This window comes from Cyprinus carpio, chromosome B23, assembly GCF_018340385.1.
Source record: "Cyprinus carpio isolate SPL01 chromosome B23, ASM1834038v1, whole genome shotgun sequence".
In the NCBI taxonomy this organism is placed as follows: Eukaryota; Metazoa; Chordata; class Actinopteri; order Cypriniformes; family Cyprinidae; genus Cyprinus; species Cyprinus carpio.
In genome coordinates, this window is record NC_056619.1 from 21,312,089 (window position 1) to 21,335,167 (window position 23,079).

Sequence of the window (23,079 nt, forward strand, 5' to 3'; positions counted from 1 at the left end):
TATTCCCAAAAAAAAAAAAAAAAAAAAAAAAAAAAAAAACCCTGGCTACGTGTTCTGTACTACACTAACTGAGACTTGTCATAGCACTTGTATACCGTTGTTGTTCTCGTTGATCTGATTGTTTCTACTGTTCTCATTTGTAAGTCGCTTTGGATAAAAGCGTCTGCTAAATGATTAAATGTAAATGTAATGTAATGTAAATGTAAGATTAACGATGGCAGTTTGCACGCACAGCTACTAGAAGATTTACATCTGTCAGACAGGTTGCTGACGTCATCAAGCTTAGTTTGAGTCTGCGCGTCAGAAACGGAAGTTCTAAAAATCGCTAAAAACGGGCTTCACTTGTCTCAATTGAGTTCCAATGGGGTCGCTGTGTCCATTTCTTTTACTGTCTATGCGCTGCGCAGACAGTCCTGTGTTTGACAAAGTATCGCGAGAGCAATTCGAAAACTTAAGCAGCCGTCTGCTCTCTACAGCTCTCGCGGTACTTTGATGTCAAACACCGATCGGTGTTCGGTTTGGCACAACTTGGAGCTCTTTACGTTTTACTTCACGTTTTAAAATTATAATAAAATGGATTTGCAAAACTATTGTAAATAGTTATTTAACAATATTAGGGGTTTGACTAATTTGTTAAACGCATTATTGAACAAAGTATCTTAATCTTGTCTTTAAGTAGAAATTACCTTTTTGAAGGGCAGCGTGTATATAATATCAATCCAACTGAAATCAATGTAGACAATAGTTGAAGGTTGCACAAAGGAAATGTCATGGACGATACCACAAAACGAGCAACTGTTATGAAAAGGTAAACTACAGTTTAGGCATAATTCAGAGAGACGCTGAAACTATAGTTAGGTCTACTTTTATGAAAGTACACACAAGGTATAAAATGTCGTATCCGAGGTTCGACTCAAAGCGGCTTTGGGACTCGCTCCGCCCCGCTTTAGCTGCTACTAATACTCCAGCCGTGGAGTCAGTTTTAACACAGTTTGGAGCTTCAGGGACAATCGAATCACACGTAGCCGCTCATAAAGATTTCTACTACTACATCAAGAGACGAACCGAGCAAAAATAATGAAAATCCGCCGCTTCTTCACGCTCATAACCTGTTCCGCCCTCACCGGTAAGTAACGCATTACAGCGTTTAGCTCTCCGTGTTGATCTCTGTGAAGTTCCTGTTACACTAGTACGCATGCGAACACCTGTTACCGGAAATGCAAGCTTGGAAAAGAAAATCGTGTGCATTTCATCACTGCTCTGTGAATTGGTATCACGTACTAAAAACGGTGTGACTAAGTTCGGCGGGTTAAAAATAAAGAAGAAGCAGAAGTTCGCCGTGCTGAATTAAATGAACGCAAACTATAAATATGCGCGATTGGAGTGTTGCAATAAGCGGAAGTAGATAACGTTACATATTTTTACATTTAGGATATATTTATCATCTGTTATAAACTATGATCTTCAAAAAAGACGCCAGAGAGCGTGATAATTTATTATGCCCGCGGTAACCATAGAGTGCAAAGTGGGGCGTGTGTTTTTTTTTTTTTTTTTTTTTTTTTTTTTTTTGTTGTATTTATACATTTAAAACAACAACGTCACTAAGCAATATAAATATGTATTTTATCAGGTGCCCTAAGCGACATGACAGTGGATGTAAAAAGAGGAGAAAACGTCACCCTTCCGGTCAAAACACCTGAAATGAGGGATGTGGATGTCAACCGAGTGACGCTGAGTCGTTACGAGAACAGCACACAAGTTCGCATCTTCCGCTACTGTTCTATAGAAGAGAAGAAGAGAGGGTGCCCCGCCATCCACAACCACAGAGTCTCACTCCAGCTTGGATCTGAGAATGTTTCTGTGATCATTCTTGATGCCAATGCCGCTGACGCAGGAACATACAGTGTCGAAGTGATCGGGAACAACACGATCAGGGAAACGTTCACCGTTGTGTTCACAGGTTAGTAATCTATAGTGCTTTGAAAATGTATTGATATTATAACTTTATTTGGGCATGATTTGTCTATGTGACATAATAATAATAAAAAAAAAAAAAACAACAAAAATTACTTTAGAATCTTTTTTTTTTCTCATCAAAAATAATTTTAGAGTCTTCTGGTGGCCCGCCCATTGAAGACAGCCCACCACAAGACTTCAGCACAGTGGTGGTTGTCATCATAGTGGTCTTCTCAGTGTTAATCACAGTGGTCACTGTTGTCAGCGTATGCTTCTGCAAAAAGGTAAGTAGCCTATTATCACAAAAATATAGCAACAGGTCTGTTTTGTTATCAGCAGTGATCATATTTTACAGTGCAGTTTAGTGTTATTTAAATCTCTCATCCCTCTACAGAAAAAACAGAAGAAACTTGATTTCCTCGACTGCACAGTGGATTCAGAAGTGACAGACAGTCAATCAAGCATCACTGGAGGTCAGTCCACTGAACATGATGTGCTTGGCTTTTGTATCATGATAAAAAAAACATTATTGTAATTGGGATTTAATAATTTACAACATGCGGCAAACTAGACCTTAAATTTATCAGATATTTTTAGGAAACTTTCTGACACTGACAGACAGGCATAAGGGTCTGTGCTGTAGTTTTTCAAATATTTAATCCAAAACAGTTTCATTATTTGAGTGGTGTTTTTAAAAGACAATATTAAAACATTAAGGTTTTTGACAGATTTGCCTTTTGAGATTTTCTTTATCAGAATTGTGAGATGATTACACAGTTTTTCTAGCCCTTTTAAAAAGTGTCAAAATTAATTGTAATTCAAAAATAACCTTCACATTTATGCATTCTGTATGGATTGCATTTTTATGTATTTTTGGTAAAATTGTCGATCATTGTACTTTTTTTATTTTTATTTTTTTTCTGAATTATGCTCAAATATCAGTTTTTGTTGAGCAAAACATTTATAGATATTACATATAATTGTAAAAGATTATATAAAAAGTGGCCATTGGAATAAATATATTGTTCTGTAAGTTAATAATAACCTAACTTTAATAGCCCTGTACAAATTTGTCACTTTACTGACATAAGTACTAATAATGCAAAACTCTCTTTTTCCTATAATCAGCAGATGAACGTGACACAGATGAATCATCTGAAGAACTCTGCTTGGTAGAGAAGAAACCAGAAGACCTCGACGGCACCCATCAAGATGCACTTAATTTAATCAATAATAATGATGATGATGATGATGATGATAATAATAATAATAATAATAATAATAATAATAATAATGATGATGATGATAATAATAAAGAAGTTGTAATATATATTAAAAAAAATATATGAAAGTTTGATGTAGTATTCTTTATAATAATAATAATTTTATTATGAATATAAATATAATTATTTGAATGAAGTTTTGTTATTAAAAGTTTGATGTATATGTTTAATAATAAAATAATAATAATAATAATCTTTGTATTAGTTTTTATTACATTTTTAAAATAATTTTTCTTGCTCTTGCAATGCTTGCTATTGTTGTTTGATCTTATGATTGTTGGGTTTGTAGAATGTCTTAAATGTGGGAATATTTGAAGCAGTTTGGTATAACAACACTTGCTGTATTTGTGCTGTTCAGACGAAGTCAACTAAAGTCTTTTAAGATTATTCATCATATCATCATGACTTAGTCTTCAACTTTCTGCTCGTACTTTGCTTCCTCTGTCAAACTCTCAGGCTGATAAAGACTTTTAGTATACCAGATAAAATACAGTTTTTTTTTTTTTTTTTTAACCGATTTTTGGTTTTAGGTACAAATCAACACCTGAAAGTTTTTGTGTGTGAAATTTCTTTGATTTTTGAAGCAGCCACAGAAAATGTCAGCATTGTGTTCTGCTCTGTAATGAGTGGATAAATATGGGCAGTTTCCATATTTCATATTTAGAAGAGGACAAACATCCCTTTTTTATATTTTTATTTTTTAAGGGTGTCAGTAATAGGTGGTCAGTTTTCAGATCTTTCTCCCTGAACATGAACTTCAGTGTCAAAATGCTAATACTTTATGGCCCTGTCCCAAATGGTGCTCTGAATTTATACTTTCAGCCTCACTGCCAACAGTCCTCATAGCCTTCCATCACCATCACGGATTTGGCCATTGTGACGTCTAATAAAAGTACCGTCATCAAGCAAAAGCAGCTCTTCGCTGAAATGAGCTGAACCTCAGATGCTCAACCAGAAATACAACTGTGGAGATTCCCAGCAGACCAGACAGAACCAGACGAACCAGAGCCTCAGAGACACCACAGTGATCCTGATCATCTGAAAGAGAAGAGAAAGGTATAGATATAAAGTTATTCGTAAACAGTTCTGTCATTCAGTGGCTTTGGTCGTTGTGGCAGGAAGAGAGTTCTGTTTAAAATAGTTTGATTTCTCGTACCTTCCTGTCGTGGGCAGATCTCTTTCATGTGAAGATGGACAGTTTTGTTGCTCACTGGATTCACAGCTGTACAGCTGTATGTCTCTGAATCATTATAATGAAGCTCTAATGCTAAACTGAGGTTGATGCTGAGATCAGGATTGCTGGTCTGGTTCAGAATTTCACTCCCTTTATACCACGAGATGAACACACCTCGATCATTTCTTACAGAGCAGAACACAGAGCAGAACTCCTCCATCTTCTGTGGCTGCTTTAAAGTACCTGGAAGAGATTTGTTTTGTGAAGTTAATTTTGAGAAAACCTTTTTATTTTCGGTCATATTTTTTTTGTCCATACGTGGAAGTTGTAGGGTGTGGGTGTCATTTCTTTTGTAAATCATGTTTTTACGTTTTTCATTAGACAGGGAGGTAGTCTAAAATATTATATTTGGGTTTGATTGAGAATCTGTTGACTCACCTTGAGTTTGGTTTACACTAACAAGAGACCTGATGACAGGCGCAGAAACAGGCCCTTTAAGAAAAGAAGACACTTTGAGGTGGAATTTGCGGGAAAAACAAAAATGCAAGATGAACAATGTATGAATGTTTGCCAGTGATTGCTGGCACAATATAATGAACAATGAAATGAGAAATGATAACTGACTCAGCACTAATAGTGGCTTCTGAACTAATTATTGCATAGATGTGCTGTATACAAGTCTACTTTGTTTTCGCCGTTTGTCTTGAATGTACTAAATTAACTGTATTTTTTTTTTTTTTTTTTGTGACTTTAGAGTAAGGTGACCAGTTAAAAAAAAATGGAAACAGGGACTTTTCCAAGTTCAGTGATCAAAATATTCAAATTTCACTTATCTATGAATTAAAAAACTAGGACAATATTTAGGGATTCAAGACCTGAAGGTGGTAGAATCCTTGATTCATGCTCTACAATATGTCTTTTCATTTCTCTCATGGACATTTGCCAGCTGTTTTGAACTTTTTCTTTTTTAAAAAATCAACTTTTCAAACTCCACGTAAGCTGTTGGCTTGACTCGCATGTAACCCAGCAAACTTCATCCCCAGACCCTCATGACAAAAAAGTATAATGATGCTGAAAACATTTTTCCAGACATGAATCAATGTATTGCTGTCCAGTTAATTTGAAGAGACAATATTGCCAAACAGACATTCCCTCATTTCCCTGAATATTGCTGATGCCCCCCCCCCCTCCACCCCCTTTTCTCAAGAAGCTAAAACTTACTGTAAACATCCACTCTGAACCTTTTCTCTGAGACAGATCCACTGTGGAGAGAAACTTGATAAAGTCCAGAGTCGCTGCTGCTGATGTTCCAGATGCTCAGAGCTCCAGTCTTTGGGTTCATTTTCACTCTGCTGGTTAGTCTCTTATCATAAAAAGGGTCATAACCCTGATACATCTGTGCGATACGAACAGTTTGATCACCTCTTTTAAAAAGCCATGTTACTTCACTGAGACTCTCAGTGTGTCCTGTGTGTAGAGTGAGAACATCTCCCTCCATCACAGTCTTTAACTCATCACCATTCACAAGATCTGAAAGAATATAACAACTGGTTACATATGAGTGACATTTAGTGCTAGAAAATATACAGACCTCAACTACCCATGTGCAGAATAACATACTACCACATTACTTGTACTATTTCTGGAGTTAGTTTTTTTCTGTATGCATAAAATACCTGTTAAACTGACATTTGTTATATGATTTACAGTGACGGATGAACAGAGAGGAATAACAATTGATTTCTAACACGTTTTTCTAGATTTCTTTCTAGTTAAACAATATAGTGAGGTAATGACAATGGTTTTTGAAACTTAATTGTTGCATAATTGAATATAATTGTACATGGTGTATATAAATTGCTGCATGCATTCTGTATGTAGAGACATATTATGCATTTTTATAACAATCGCTGGCAGACCCATTTCTCAGTAGGCCACTTTTTCTACACAGTGAGCACAGCATCAGTCTATCTGTGCATTCATTTTCAACTTGAACACAAAAACCCACAAACCCACACAAACAAACACTCAATCACACACAAACACACGCGCTCTCCCCCCACAAACAAACTAAACTACCAAATCTAGCACACTACCTTACCCATAGACCACCCTGACCTCACTTCCTTCCTCTGTTTCCTTTGCAGTGATGAGGTGTGGAGTGTGTAAACGGACACCAAACCATGTCCTTTGAATTCTTCCCTGATGATGTGTTAAGTAAGTCTGATTTGTCATTTGTATTGTTTTATTTATTTGGATTGGATATTTAATTATTTTGTATTGAGAGAACATTTATTGTTGATATATTTGATTAATTGTTTGTATGAGTGGATCTGTGAATCTTGTCAGTCTGTTCCATCCTTCAACTTCATGTCATGTGAACTACACTGCTCCAGACTTTAAGCATCCAGAACTAAATGAAATAAAGGAGAGCAAAGGGCCGGTGTTTGTCCCTTTGTTTGTTTTAATCAGGCATGCCACCAAGTTTTTACTTGCCGTATGAACTCGGATACAATAAACATCAGATATCCAGCAGTTCCAGACCTTGTTTTGAACCATATGTGCAACAAACTTGGAATTTAATTATTTTTAATAAAAACTATATAATAAAATAAATGAACACAAATTTTGATGCACAGCCTTAATAACACATGACAAATGTCACTAGTTAACGATAATTATGGTTCTGAGATGTAATGAATTTATAAAGAAATTTTATGAATTTATAACTTATATTTACATAATATCCATTCTTTAAACTTTAAAATTCTAAAACTATATAAAAACTAAATATACTGAAAGGCTACAACAGAGGACACTAGAAAACACTGAAAAAAAGACATTCACAGAACAAAAAACACAACCAAAATGTCATATTAATAATAAAATGTAAATAAAACTAAATTAAAAACTATAATAATGCTGCTGTAAAGTTTTGAGCATGGTATACAAAGGAAACTAAATTATGTGGCAGGAAGTGGTCCCCTTTCCAAATAAGTAATGCATTTATAATATTTGTAAATGTTCTTTATGCTGCTGTGCAGAAGGATCTATAAATTAGTCACAAACTTTCTATCTTTTCAGAAACTTGAGAAGTACAAGTCTTGTGTGCCACATGAATTGACTAAACTGTTGAAATGGTCCAGTAAGTCCCTTGATCTGTGACCTCAAACACTAAAACAAAAGAGAAAAGTAAATATGTTTTAAAGATTTATCTTACCCTCCATACTGATGAAAAACACAATGAAAACCCACATGCTGATGGACATTTTGAACACTTATTGTGTTATTATATGTTGGGTTGATTATCTTGATTACCCTTCTGGAGTTCGAACTCATCTGATAAACATTAAGTGAAGACTTAAGGTCTCTATATGACTTTCATCAGGAAGTGACACACTGACCACAAAATCTGATGTTACGAACTATATATAGCAGCAAAAAAAAAAAAAAAAAAAAAAAAAAAAACATTCAACAATGAACTATTATTTAACAACCTTTTATCTTAGTGACTGAGAATTTGTAAATCAACATAGACCATAAATCTAGAAGAACGCAGACCTTCACTTGGCATTATAATCTCTCTACTTAGTCTTCTGTTTCAGCAAGCACAATATGGTTTTGTATTGTATTGTATTGTATTGTGTAACTTTATTGTCCACCTGAATGGTAAATTGTCTTTGGCTCATTAGCACAACAAAATTAGTAACAACATACATACAGAATCACAATCACTAGTCACGGTACACGTATTACATAAAAGAGAATAAAAAGATACAGTTCATGCCTTACTGTTTAATTAAACACTTGCTGAATTAATGATTTTAATTGCATTTGGGATAAAGGACCTCTTAAACACATTTTTATTTACTAGAGGAACTCTATAACGTCTACCTGACTTCAAAGGCTCAAACTGGCTAAAAAGAGAATGAGAACTATCTGCAAGATTAACTTTTTCCGCCACCTTTGTCCTTTCTACATACGGTTGTATTAATTGGTTCTGAGTCTTGCCAATTATTTTATTTGCCATGGATACAATTCTGAAAAGTTTGTTTTTGAGTCTGCAATTTAGATGCTCATACCAGGCAGAAAGATGAAAGGTAAATTTACATTTACATTTATTCCTTTAGCAGATGGTTTTATCCAAAGCGACTTACAATTTGGGGAATACATCAAGCGATTCATCTTAAATGGCATTTACTCAAAGAAAAGTGATTGTAACTCTGGCTTCTCATTTCAGTTATGGTTTCCATTGAATAGTAGCATTTTACAACCATTTTGAATGTGGCTCATCTAATCAGATCGATTTAAGATAATACTACAACAAAATAGACAAAATAATATTACAAAAGTATCCATATGCGCAACATTCTAAATTGTCATTATAACGTTCTTAATTTCTGAAGTCATCTTACAATTTTTACTTGACAAAAATACCTAAATGAAATCATTATTACTCATAAATCTCCCCTCTGCATTTGTTCTCAAATCCCAGCTCTGCTTCAACTTGAATGTGGGTTTAATTCCTCAAATAATGCTATACACTGGTTTCAGAAGACTTTGAATAGCAACAAGCCACACGGACAACTTTTAGGTTCCTTTTGATACTTGTGGTGCTTTTTGTCCATTTTTGAGCTTGAAAACAAACTTGGACTTTGTGCGAAATGTTTCTTTTTGTATTTTATAAATCAAGCAAGTTTAAAAAACAAGAAAATAAATTTTTGGGTTAATGCATTACTTAAATGACCTTTAAGTATCTGAAATACATAAGATTTTTTATGTTTTTGATAGAAGTCTCTTCTGCTCACCAAAGTTGCATTTATTTGATAAGTAATAGAAAAACAGTAAGTCATGGCCTAGTGGTTAGAGAATTTGACTCCTAATCCTAAGGTTGTGGGTTCAAGTCTCGGGTCGGCAATACAACGACTCCCCGGGCAGTTGGGGGTTAAATGGCTGCCCACTGCTCCTGCTGTGTGTTCATGGTGTGCGCACTTTGGGGGAAGTTGTGGTCTAGTGGGTAGAGAGTTTGACTCTTAACCCTAAGGTTGTGGGTTTGAGTCTCAGCCGGCAATACCACGACTGAGGTGTCCTTGAGCAAGACACCGAACCCCAAACTGCTCCCCGGGCACCGCAGCATACATGGCTGCCCACTGCTCCGGGTGTGTGTTCACGGTGTGTGTGTGTGTTCACTGCTGTGTGTGTGCACTTTGGATGGGTTAAATGCAGAGCATGAATTCTGAGTATGGGTCAACATACTTGGCTGTCACTCACTCACTTAAAGGGGGGCTACAATGGTGTTTCATGTATTCAGAGTTGTTCACAGTGTTAAAGAGATGGATTCTCATGCTAAACATGGCCAAAGTTTTAAAAATTAATTGGGACGAATGATGGAGAATTTCTGTGCTGAAAATCTTACTTCAGGGTTGGTACAAGTTTCGGCTGTTTTTTTTGATCGTGGATCTAATGACGTAGACGATGGTGGAACTCCTTATATGAGCATTTCTCTCGGAAAAGCGCGCCCGCGCACACGTGGACCAGAGGAGAGCGAGACCGCGCCCATCAATGCGCTTCATCAGGAAATCGACGGCAGCACTGCATAGGATTTGTTCGAGAATGTCTCCAAATAAGTGTGTTTTTGGATGTGAGGGAAAGTTTACAGTGTTCAGCTTCACAAAGAACCCAGCGTCACACGAACAGTGGATTGTTTTTCCGGGGGCAGCAACGGAGTGTAGCAAGTGCCTTTCTCGTCATTTCAGTGACGGCACGCCTCCAGGAGCTCGGCTTTTCCGGAGAGAATCGGAAAGCTGTTTTTTTCTTTTATAAATACGATAAAACTAAATACTTTTTGGAGATATGAAGAAAGCAGTACTACTCTATAGGTACTCAAGATTAACATGAGATTAGGTGAAACTGTGTATGTTATGTAACCTTAAGGGTTTGCTTATTTAAATCCACCTTTTGTTTTCTTGTTTGAAATCTTCTCATATCTATATGTTGAACAGCTGGTTGTGGTCTGCTAAATGAACAAACAAAAAAGGGTGGAGGTCTCACCTTGAGTTTGGTTTACAACAGCTGGAGACCTGAAGACAGGAACAGAAACAGGCCCTTTAAAAACACAGGAATTTGCAGGAAATTAAACAGGAATTTGCAGGGAAATCAAAGATGGAAAATCAACAATGCATGAATGCCAGTGACTGCTGGCGATGATTTCAAGGGCCCAGAACACATTATTTTTAACCCACCCCCAAAAAATTACAATGTCACTTACACATCTGTGACGTCACTTTAAGTGTTTTATGGTATAGGAGCAAAACACTTAAGTGCAACTTTGCACGTTTCATTCATATTCTGGCCACCTGCTTGCCTTATAAATTACATTTATTAATAAAATGTACCTTGAATTTGGTCTTGTATTATCACTGTCTTAACGCAGTAAGCCATATGGTTTTCTACGTGAGGAAAACGCTTAATGAGAGACTTTGCGCATTGCTTTGATATTCTGCTGTTCTGTGGAAACAGATTCGTGGGTCTTGTCTGTTTCTACAATAGTGAGAGACTGCAGGTGATGATTACAAGTGACTGTAATTTTATATCTTTTTCTTGTCTTCACTGCCTGGTTACTGTTGTAAACTATTGAGAGATTCAAACAAACAAACACATAAATAAATGTGATAATATTTGCAGAAGTGCATATGAACTTGTCACAGTCTTCAGCTGGTGATGCTCAGGATGGCCACCAGAGGACACTGTGTTTTTCTGTGAGCACATGGCTTGTGTTGTGTTTGTTTGGTGCCATGTGCTCTCTCTCCTGTCTATTGTCTGATCCCGTCCATCTTGTTACGTCATTATTGTTTTAGTTGCTCCACCTGTGACTCCCTCGTTAGCCTCCTCGTTTGGTTCCCTATTTATTCTCTGTGTGTCTGCAGTCCTCTGCTGGGTATGTTCAATGTTATGTCTTTGAGTATTGTCGGATGTGTGTAGCCTCGCCCGCCCTTGTTTATTTTTTACTATTAATAAAAGCCCTTATCTTCCTGTGTTTGAGTCCTCGCCTCATCCCTTCACCCAACCGTGACATGAACTGAGGTCTTACAGTTTGGAACGACATGAGGATAATGAGAGTAATTAATGACAGAATTTTCATTTTTGGGTGAACTAACCCTTTAACCTCAGACTGAATGGTTCTTTGTGGCACCAAAAATGGTTCTTCTATGACGTTTGCTGTGAAGAACATTTTAAGCACCTTTATTTTTAAGAGTGTTAAGTGATCTTATCAAAAAGATGTTTACTCGTGAACCTCTCTTCCATTTTGATCATTTTTGCTATTTTTATAAACCAGCTGCAGCTAAAACTTACTGTAAACATCCACTCTGAAGCTTTTCTCTGAGACGGATCCACTGTGGAGAGAAACTTGATAAAGTCCAGCATCGCTGCTGCTGATGTTCCAGATGCTCAGAGCTCCAGTCTTTGGGTTCATTTTCACTCTGCTGGTTAGTCTCTTATCATAAAAGGGTTCATAACCCTGATACATCTGTGCGATACGAACAGTTTGATCACCTCGTTTAAACAGCCACATCACTTCACTGAGACTCTCAGTGTGTCCTGTGTGTAGAGTGAGAACATCTCCCTCCATCACAGTCTTTAACTCATTGCCATTCACAAGATCTGAAAGAATATAACAACTGCTTAGATATACCATATTACTTGTACTGTCTCTACATGTAATAATGTTTCTCTATTAATAGATACCTTTTAAATTGTCATTTGTAATATGATTTTTACAGTGACAATGCTTTTTTTTTTTTACATTGTTGCATAATTTAATATTTCTGTACACTGTTCTGTACAATCTATAGAAACATTTATGCAGTTCACCATTTCTTTTCACAATCACTGACTAATTTCTTTATAATTGGGTGACCTTTTTAAAACTTAGTGAACAGAACAGCATGAATGTGGGCTAAACTGTGGGTCTTTTATCATTGCTTTGCCACAAAATGCATTCAGTGACTACATATTACAAAGGAAAATATTACAAAGGAAACAAAAAAACTGTGTCAGGAAATAGGTAATGCATCTATTATAAAGGTACATTTACATTTATGCTGCTTTTTCTCACAAACTAGTGATAAGTCTCTATATGTTTAACTGAAAAGCACAAAGAACTTTACATTTTACAGTTTTTATTCTAAGTAGTCTCAAGTATCTCTAGACTATGTTGAGGTTTCAGAAGATCGCAGAAGAGCAGTATCTTACTGTTTCTAGATCTCAGACTTCAGAAACACTGTCATGTTAGAGAAATTGTGAAAAGTACGAGACTTGTACGCAGCATGAACTGAAAACAAACTGCTGAAAATGTTCCAGTAAATCACCTGCCCAGTGACCACAACCACTAAAACAATACACTGCTAGAAAAAAGAGAATATACTTAAAATATATAGCTTACCCTCCATACTGATGAAAAGCACAGTGAAAAACCACATGCTGAAGGACATTTTGATCAGTTATCAGGTATTATTATAAGTGTGTTGATTCTCTCGGTTCTCTTGCCACTGAAGCTCGAACTCATCTGATGAACATCAGTGAAGATTTTCAGTTTCTATGACTTTCATCAGGAAGTGGCACACTGACCACAAGATCAGATGTTACCAACTATATATTGCAGAAAAAAGTTCAACAATGAACTATTATTTAAAAGCTTTTTATCTTTTATTTGAACTATTATTTAACAGCTTTTTATCTTAGTGACTGACCATTTTTAAACTAGACCATAAATCTAGAAGACTAGCAGTCAGATGGAAGCTATCCTGATTTACAGTCTTTATGTAGATGAGAGAACAATACAGGACTGGTGAATAAAGCTGTGAAAGCAGGTGAAGTATGTGGAGCAAGACAGAGGGTTCAGATCAGGGTAGAAGGGGTTAAAACCATTCCTTCTGCAACCTCCATCGTGCAGTTACAAGCAGCTGATGCTCTAGATCCTGAGGTCATAGAGAGACTTGCGGAGAGTTTGCCATCCGTACATGCTACAATTTTTTTTTTTTTTTTTTTTTTTTTTTTTTTTTTTTTGTTTAAGAGAGTGCTGTCCAGAAAAATGCAGCTCTATGTTGCTATAGCTTAAGTGACCCAGCACACATATCTTGACAGAGTCAGAACTCCATGATTTTGAAACTGCTGTAAATCATTCTGAATTTCAGCATGCCAGTAAAGATGAAATTAGTAAAAGATGAATTTTACAGAACATTATCTGAGCGTAGACTGAATGAAACTGTGAGTGAGTTCACTGTAAAGTTGTGTGAAGCAGCTGCAGCACACAGTGGAATCGTCCCAGTCTTCTGCTGGAGTCTCCATGACAGACACCAGAGGACACTCCTTCCGGATCACTGCCCAGTGCTTGTGGACTTCAGTTCCCATCATCCCTTGCTTCTATCATTGGTCCATCACTCTCAGCTGTGTGTGGTTGAGATACTCAGCTCAGCTGTATTTATACACTGTGGTCTGTGTCTTTGGTTTCTGCAGTACTGAGTTCTGTTACCTTGTGCTCGTGGTACTTTGTGTTTGTGGGTTATATGTTTGTGGATTACCTTGTGCATGTTTTCTGTTTTTTTCCTTGATGTGGACAACTGTTTTGGGACTACAATAAATCTGCGATTGGATCTTATATTATAATATTGCCTCAAGAGCATTTCATGACAGAATACTGCAGCCATTTCAAGATCCAGCAGTTTTCAATCATTTTGGAGTATAGATATTGGGTAACACCACAAAATGGATTGCTATCAATCTCTTGAAGCATAATCTTGAAGCTAATGTTCAAGGAAATACTTCTAACTGTAAAATTAAAATGGTAATTTTTAATAAACTTGAAGCTAAATGACTTGTAAAATTAATATGTATGACTTTGCAAATCCATTATAAGCTAATAATTTACAACAACTGCAAAAAACTAATGAATTGGGATTTCAATCACATTTAGTATGATGCAAAAATCTCAATTTTAACAATCAAAAGTAATATACAGACAGTCATGCATGTGCAGCAACAATGTGCATATCTGAAATGCTTTCCTAACAAACATGATTTTTTTTCTTAATCAGAGGTTAGTTTATATTCATATAAAAGGCAATGTGCTTAATATGTAGCTCTGCTTGGAACGTTTTGTATTGGGGGTCCCTGCTCTATGTCTCCTAAGATGTTTAACCCTGAAGAAGGTGGAAGACCCTTGATCTAATCTCTAGCGTCTTATTAACTCACTGTCATCCGTTGTCTGCAACACATCTCTTCTCCCTCTTCTTCATTCGGCTATTTTCTCCCTCTACTAAAGAAACTCTTAAGCATCTTAAAAGTCATTCTCTCTACTCCTAACACTTTTTGATCTTAAGAGCTCCTTTTAAGGGTTAAGATGATTTGTGAAAAACTTTTATCTTACTTGGATCTTCTCTTAATTGTAAGAAGAAATGGCCACATTTCTAAGAATTTTCTTAGAATATTGTCATTTGGAGCAACTCTTTGCTAAGAATTACCATGAATACGTGCCCAGGCCTATAAACTGTTTCCGTTTCTTTTTTTCTTTGAATATGTTTAGCTTATTTATGACCCCACATCAACTAGTAACAATAGAACACCAGAACAGGTGAACAAGCACTCACCCTTCCATACACACATATTAAATTTACACTTAAAATAAAATACAAACAATAAAACAGACTAAATTATACTCTAAATTAATAATAAATAAAAAAAGAAGGTAAATTGGTGATTACAATGTCAAGTGAAAGTCAGTACAATGTTGATTAAAGTCTACATTTCCATTTTACATGATAGTCATGTATGGTTCCAGACCCAAACACAGACATTGCTGTATCATTAACATCAGAATAGTTACACTAGGTTTTAATAAAAATTATGATTACGTATTAATTATATACTAGAAGAGGAGGTGTTAAGAAATTCATCCCTTCCATATTTATAGGGGGACCTTATCTTCCATACTGATTAAAAAACAATAAAAACCCACATCTAAGTGACACACTGGAATTGAAATCTGCTGTACCACTAGATGGCACCAAAACCTTCCAACAATGAACAATTAATCACAGCTTTACTCTTTTTTTCCTCCCACCAGTTTTTCTCTCTTTCTGATATCACACATCCGCTATTTCCACATGTCGACTTATTAGTTTTTGTACTCAGTATCATTAAAATTCATTCTTCTCTTTTTAACGTCTAACATGGGCATTTGAATGTGTTTGATTTTCTACTAGCTCCAAAATAGCTGTGGTGTGATGGATTAAAAGTTTCTGTTGAAATAGTAAATCAAGTTCATATCATATCATAACGCGCAGGTTTGGAAAGCACGTGTTTGAAAACCAGCTGACAGAAATAAACAGAAGTTAGAAGTTCGTGATCTGTGCGATCAGATTTTACCGATTGCATGAGTGAACGTTTAAACATGAAGAAAGTTTTTAAAACACTAAATTAGAGGAGGGCGAAATACAAAAGAAAACTGCTTTTGGTCTAATTTTGAGGGCGGAGACTAGAGCCACGCGACACATACAGGTGTGTTCTCTTCTCCAACTGTTCTCCCAAACTTTCTCTTTCGATTTGGTTACAAACATATAGACTAATGGCGTCCAGTTCATGAAGGTAAGACTCAAATCCAAACAAATAAATATGTTTAACACGTTAAAATAGGCTACGGTTACTTATTTTATTTAATTACTCATTTTGCTGAATAAGCGACACAGTAGCCTCTTTATTAAATAAACCTGGACGACATACTGGTACAAGTGTTATAAAGGCCTGTTTTAGGGATAGCTATATTTTTTTTTGGAGCAACGCAGTGCTTGAATTTTCATCTGAATCGCATTAATGGTTAAGCAGAGGTATGCAAATGTGATAGGCTATGGGTCAAATTAATAACAGGCAACGTTTGTCACCACAGGAAATATTACTGTTTCACAATTTTCAGTAGGCTATTACACAGGCCTAAAGCTACTTAAGCACTTCATCAAGGGTGGGGGCACGATTCGCGGCACGGTGTGTGTTATAATAGCCTCCATCGTGTATCCACTCGCTAAACAGAGCGACAGCTTTTTAGTGGTTATGAGCACTATTTGCAAGCTTTCTAGTCTATAATCCATTTAAAATGTAGAACCTTGTTTTTCGACCACACACACGTTGCGAAGTTTCGGGAATCACATCTGCATATTTATGCGGGATTCACTCTCAAAGTAGCAGTGATTGACATTGTGATGACCGCTGCTGGCCAGATGGGTGCCCTAAGCAGATTAGTATTGTTGTGCCCCCTCCTCCTCCTTCAAAAAAAAAAACAAACAAACAAAAAAAAAAACACTTACTATAAGGCCTCAAAATAGAACTTTAATAAAAGTAAATAAATAACTTTTAATTAAATTGGATTATTTATAAATTACAATTGTAGCTCTAGACAATAACCTATGGCTATGGTTTTATCAATACAGTTGTCAGATTGATTTTATAGTCTCAAGCATTCAGAAATCCCACAAAATAAAATTAAGCAGTTTTCTATGATAAAACCATGGTTAATTTTGGTAATACGCAAACCGGTGTTTTTTTGTTTTTATTTATTTATTTTTTTTGTGCACGCAGCAGCCAGAAATACAGCTTGGGTGAACCCGAAATAAAATGAACAATAACAATAAATAAAATATGAATAGTGGTGGGACTATCACCTATGTATGAATAGAAACAGTTGGTGGCGGTATGTGCCTGTGGTGCGGAATACGCCAAAATTAGCAATAGCAAGCAGCAGTAGCAGCATGGCTCACCTGCTGAAAGCATTGTGCTGTGTCCTGGTTGGGAAATGTGTCATTTCAAGCCCAGTCTAAAGGAGTTTTTTTTTTCTATTTTTTATTTAAAAAGTGTACATTGCTGATGTTTTTTTTCCAGACATGGAACATGTATGTATGGCCTATTTTGGATTGATACTAAGAGTTTGAAACAGTGTATTTGTATGCATTTTAGAAGGACTCTTTATTGGTGAGGACACCACATCATGGTTCAGTTTGAATATGGATTTAGAGTTATTTTTGATGTGAGAACATAGTCTGGACTATTTTTGATTGTTAGGAAGAGTCTGCCGTTTGAGAGCTGTGGCTTGTTTTCATTACATGAGGTTGGAATAATCATTTGCTATCAACTTCAGCTACAGACAGTGTTTGGCAATTGATGCACTACAGATTAGACTTTCACACACATCAACTTTCACATCACAAAATCCTACATAGCTTTGTTTGTTTTTTTTGTACTTTTGTGTATTTATATTTTTGGCTATATGTAGCTGTATTAACCTGAATTGGATGTTTTCTATTTTGTATTTAAAAAATCCACTGATTTGAAATCCCTACTGTATGACTACTGTACATTTTTGACAATATAGACATTAGTTATGTGGTGACTGCATCTATTTCAGATGTATAATAAGACTTCAGTTATAGCAGTTGAAAAGTATTTAAAGTGAAACAGATGTATTGTTATAGATCAGGGGTGGAGATGATGTTTTGCTGTGGAAAGCAACTCCCTTTGCTTTGTCTTATATCTGTATGTTTTTAGTTTTATTGCTCAGAGTTTAATTTTGCTTCATTTTGGTTTTTGGAGGAAACTAAACATGAGGATTCAGTTATCAACCCTTCACTGCTAATGAGTTCATGATATCAAGAGAAATAAATTAGAAACTCGTGCCTATCATCAGACTGTGATATATTTTGGTTACAAAACTGACCTGTTTTTCTTCAAATGATTATTTTGCTGATAAATACAACAGATGTGCTGATATTTGTGAGAAGAATACAGTGTGATCACATTCTCTTCTGTGGTCGCTGTATGTTTAGTGTCTCTCATTAAATATGACCGAACACATTCAACAACAAAACGTTTTTTTTTTTAAATATAAGTAAATCTTTGGGATTTGGTTTGAATGGATTGCTGTATTATCAGAGGGACATGTAAATGAGATTGTGTGAAGCATCTGTGAAATATAAAGTGGCCAAACTCTGTCCAAAACATTTCTTATGTTTAATTCACAGATGAGTGGAACATATTTATGTTTATGCTGTTGATCATCACCAAAACAAACCATCAAACAGAGAATACTCAAGTCAAGCTTTTTCGAGGTTTCTTCTAAGTCATCGTTGTTCTTAGATTCAGAATCAGTGACACTATTGAGCTGAAAAGCCATCTTGTGCTCTGTGGCCATTTTGTCTATATTAATAGCCCATATCTATATCAGATTTGGAAGACATAGTGCCATTGGAAGACATAGGAGCCCTGGGGGAACATGTTAAACACACACACACAAAAAAAACCCGGTACATTCACACGGGGCGGCCGTAGTGAAAACAGCCAATCACATCTGGTATTGCATGATCGCGGGCTATCATCTGAACCAGGGTATTTGCATAAGGTGATCTGATTGGATGCTAACCGCTACACCTCTCCAAAGACTGCACAACAATAAACGTCACCGCTCTGAGCGCTTGATACAGGTCTTTCAATACCTGGCGTGCGTATCTATTTTGACACATTCATTGCCGGATAGATCACGTAGCCGCTAGACTTTTTTATTATTATTAAATCAAGGGACAAGTCGAGCAGAACTCATTAAAATGCGTCGCTTCTTCCTGCTCATCATAACCTGTCTTGCCATCGCCGGTAAGTAAAGCAGAGTTATACGTTATATCTATTTGTCGTTCTTACATAAAGCAGGGTTGCCAACTCTCACGTACCCCGAGGAACCAAAGCGACAATTCAAGTAATAAGTCATCCGCTTTCGCGCTGCCCGTGTAAACCTCACGCCAAAGTGACAACCCTGCTTGCGGTATGAAACAAAGTCTCAGATTACAAATTTTGTACGTTTTAACACTAAACACTAAAAATAAAACAATAAATGCCGCACTTAATAACTCAAAAATCCCAAAATATAAACACATAGATTCTTCCAGATCACTGACTTGCCGGTGTCTCCGCGCGGTCACGTGACCCACAGCGCTCTCCAAACAACCCAGCGTGGACAGGACAGTACATTTGAATGGGTTTAAGTTGGATAGACGACAGCTTCATTGTACTGGTATTATTTGCAGCAGTTTTTTGGTGAACATGACAGCATATTATGCATTGATTATTACGTCGATGGCATTTACAGTATCACTTTATTCTGGAGAGTGATGTAGAGGCAACATTAATATGGATTTCTTAACCCTCAGATATTACTTACTTATAATGTGACCAAACTGCTTAACTATTTTTTTTCAGTTAAATAAGTGTTGCATATTTTAGTTCAATAATATTTATTTAATATTTTGAAGAGATCTTTTGGTACTAAATAGGCCTACTATTTGTGCAATTATTATGGTTTTCTAATATGTATATTACAATTAGTGTAGTGTAAGGTTAAAATAGGAAGGTTTTAAATTACAATGCAAATATGCAAATTAGAGTCATTTTGTGGTCAGGTAAAACAAATTATTTTCATTCGTAATGCCATGATTTACCCACTACCTGATGGCTCTTTACTAAATATATCTCGAATATTGCAGGTCATACTTGCTTAATTTTTCTTTTGAACACATATTTAGACAAAAATAAACACTAGATTTTTAAATGAGAAATTTAAAAAGTTAATAACTTAGGCCTACGTCCTTTTTTAATAATACTCGTATAATTACACACAATAAATGCAAGCAAATACTAAATTTAAACCAAGTTTAAAATGGTGCTTAAAAAGACATTCGACTGGATTCATCAAAAGATTTTTATTCCCCTTTATTTTTACAGTATATACACATTAATTGATACTGACCGCCCCCGCCCCCCCCCCCCCCCCAAAAAAAATACAATAAAATAATAAGAAATCTCACTCCAAGTTGGTAACCCTGATATAAAGTGTGAATATGTGTCCGTCAGTTTTCTGAAATACATTTTTTTTTATCAGGTGCTGTGAGTGACAGGGAGAGAGTGGAGGTAAACATTGGAGAAAATGTCACCCTAAACGTCGAAATACCGGGGAATGTGAGCCGAGTGACATTAATGTTACAAAAAAAGTGCGAAAACAGGACAGAAGAGCCCATTATCCGCTACTGTTCCCCTGAGGAGGAGAAGCGTGGCTGCACCGTCAAGAAATCCGACAGATTCAGGTTTGACACGGAGAGTTCGTCAGTAACCTTCGCTGATGCCCGAACCAGTGATGAGGGATGTTACATTGTCTCTTATATCGACGTCGATAACTTACTGAAGGAGAAATTCTTCGAAGTCACGGTCAACGGTTAGTTTATATAAAATCTACAGTGTTGTTAAAAAAAGTACTGATATGATACTGACCCTAATTTGGATAAGAGGCTACTGTTGGAATGTGAATGTGGCATAATTTAACAATTAACAGTAAAAAAATACTTTGATTCTTTTCCAAGTTTTTGAAAGATCTTACAGACTATAACCCATTTTTTGAAGAGTTCACTGAATAAATTCAATTTAAAATAATGTTTAATATTTGAACTGTGTCAGAGTTCACCAAACTTCTAATATGGGCAAACTTGGTTTTAATTTTAAGACAGCCTTATAACCGAATAGAATAGAATAGAATAGAATAGAATAGAATAGAATAGAATAGAATAGAATAGAATAGAATAGAAATATATTGAATACAAATGAAGAAATGATTAAACACACTGGGCCTCATTTATCAATCTAACGTGAAAAGAGCGCAGACTCGTGCGCACAGATCAGTTTACGACAGAGTTCACGTGTGATTCATGAAACATTCGTATGCTGCCAATCTTATCGTACGAATGATCGCACGTTGATAAATGTGGCGGCATGAAAACAATCGTCATTTGAATATCACGCCCCTAAAAACACCCTGGTTTAGAAGCCTCGCCCCTGAGTTTACGACACGGAGAAACAAAGACGAGCAAAAAGAGGAAGAAGCTACTCTCATGAAAGAGAAATTGATCTTACTCCAAAAACACCTGTTAACCTTGTAATTGCAAACAATTAGGCTACATTAATTTATGTAATTTATATGTAGGCTATATTAAAATAGTGGTAAATATAAACAGTCTATTTAGTTCCTCTCACCCTATACAACAAATATTTTACATTTAACGATATTCAGAACAGAACGAAGAATGGAAAATAAATAGTTATAAAATTATATATTAAACTATAAAATAAAACACAAATTAGGCTATAGTGGCATTCATTATAAACAGCATACAAATGTCAAGAAAAACTGAAACAGCATTGGGCTCACGAGCCTGTCTCATACCACAAGAATCCAAATGGTTCCATTTTTGCCATATTTGTAACATTTGTTTGCATTACAACCACTCATTATCTAACATAAACATAAAATCATACTTCACTCATGTTTTAATATCTGTGTAAAATCCTTGCATGCGCAAAAATATTTGTTTTAAAGACATTCTAATCTTACTGGTTAACGATCAACTAATGAGCGTTTGGCGGTCAGGAAAATAAAAACGAAAATGCTTTCGTTCTACAATTCTCCACCATATTTACTATGCTGCGCTTGCGCGCAAGTAGGCCTACTGGTAACTTAAAAACTTGCGTACACGAGCTGAGACCAGACGTGAGATCGTAGCCACCACTCACGTCCATATTGATAAATTCCAAGTTTTGCGTTGAAACGACCATACGCCCAATTTTCTGTTGTACGTTCGTTTCGTAAATGAGGCCCATTAAACCCACTAAACTAGAGCCAGTCACAGAGAGTGAAACCACAGGCCCATCACAAGATCCTACTCCTAACACATCAAAGTTTGTGTTGATGAGCTTCACCTCTACATGTTTTTGTAGGTTTTGTTCTGTACAGAGCACCTGCTCAGCACCATTAGCAGAATCTCCATATATTCATTCATTTTTCATATCTGCTTTATTGCCTATGATCACTGGAAACTCCGATCAAACCTGAAGAGACTCCGTGGACAATCAGACTAGAATATCTGAACATAATTGCTGTGGGCATCGCATTGTTGACTGCAGTTTTGGTCATCATTTATGTCATCAACCACATCATCAACTGCCAAAAGGCAAGTATTATCACAGGAAAATTAGACAACACTTCTGTTTTTGTATTATTATCGTAACACCTATTAGCAGTGTTAAGACTATGCAATGTAAAATACAGTTTTTTGGGGGGAACTTGTAGAAAGACATATATTTGAAGTCATAGTAGATTTCATTCATTATGTGCATATATTAATTCTTAACGCTGATTGGCTTGAGAAGCCTGTTCTGTTTTTTGGTTTATATGATATTTTGGTATTAAAATCTTTTATGTGCAGTGGTTGTTGATTGTGATTTAATGTTCTCTTCTCCCTACAGAAGAAGCAGAATAACACCGAGCATCCCGAGGAGATCATTTCTCTCAGCTCAGCCAGCAGAGGTCAGTCCAGACAAATATTCATGTCATGACAAATATGATGTTTTTTAGGGTTTTGATATTTTAAAACCTTCACTAATCTCGATTTGTCAAATTATCAGCTATATTAAAGAAACTTAAGTCATACAAGGCCTGCACTTTGAGAAAACCAAATAAATTTTCTTTTAAGAAGTAATTTTACATAGTTTGGCATAATATAATTTTTGCAGGTACTCATGCCATTGTCTGTA

At 36.0% G+C, this 23,079-nt stretch overlaps 2 protein-coding genes across 4 annotated transcripts in view; one reads left to right on the forward strand and one right to left on the reverse strand.

The window, feature by feature from the left end:
• Positions 1-23,079, forward strand: part of LOC109048274 — a 57,193-nt gene that overhangs the window by 33,754 nt on the left and 360 nt on the right. The window contains exons 1-4 of one of the 3 annotated variants that reach the window (XM_042750479.1): positions 17,944-19,101; positions 20,381-20,710; positions 22,381-22,496; positions 22,792-22,852. In XM_042750479.1, coding sequence (XP_042606413.1) covers positions 19,056-19,101; positions 20,381-20,710; positions 22,381-22,496; positions 22,792-22,852 — 553 coding nt within the window. In that variant the 5' untranslated portion in view covers positions 17,944-19,055. Of the gene's footprint in view, positions 1-17,943; positions 19,102-20,380; positions 20,711-22,380; positions 22,497-22,791; positions 22,853-23,079 lie in introns of those variants that run through there. The other 2 variants (XM_042750477.1, XM_042750478.1) reach the window with 2 other exon arrangements.
• LOC109048273 lies at positions 3,784-11,185 on the reverse strand. The gene is made up of 5 exons (XM_042750475.1): positions 10,465-11,185; positions 5,635-5,943; positions 4,852-4,905; positions 4,396-4,656; positions 3,784-4,277 (listed from the first exon to the last, which is right to left on the reverse strand). Exons 2-5 carry the CDS (start codon positions 5,909-5,911, stop codon positions 4,141-4,143), a joined length of 729 nt encoding a protein of 242 aa, XP_042606409.1. The 5' UTR covers positions 5,912-5,943; positions 10,465-11,185; the 3' UTR covers positions 3,784-4,140.

Excerpts from the sequence above, each read along its gene's own strand:
- LOC109048273 (XM_042750475.1), bottom strand. The coding sequence starts at position 5,911 with ATGGAGGGAGATGTTCTCACTCTACACACAGGACACACTGAGAGTCTC. Across the intron at positions 4,657-4,851 it reads TAGTGTAAACCAAACTCAAG|GTACTTTAAAGCAGCCACAG; the intron begins GTGAGTCAACAG and ends AATCTCTTCCAG. Across the intron at positions 4,278-4,395 it reads GATCTGCCCACGACAGGAAG|ATGATCAGGATCACTGTGGT; the intron begins GTACGAGAAATC and ends CTTCTCTTTCAG.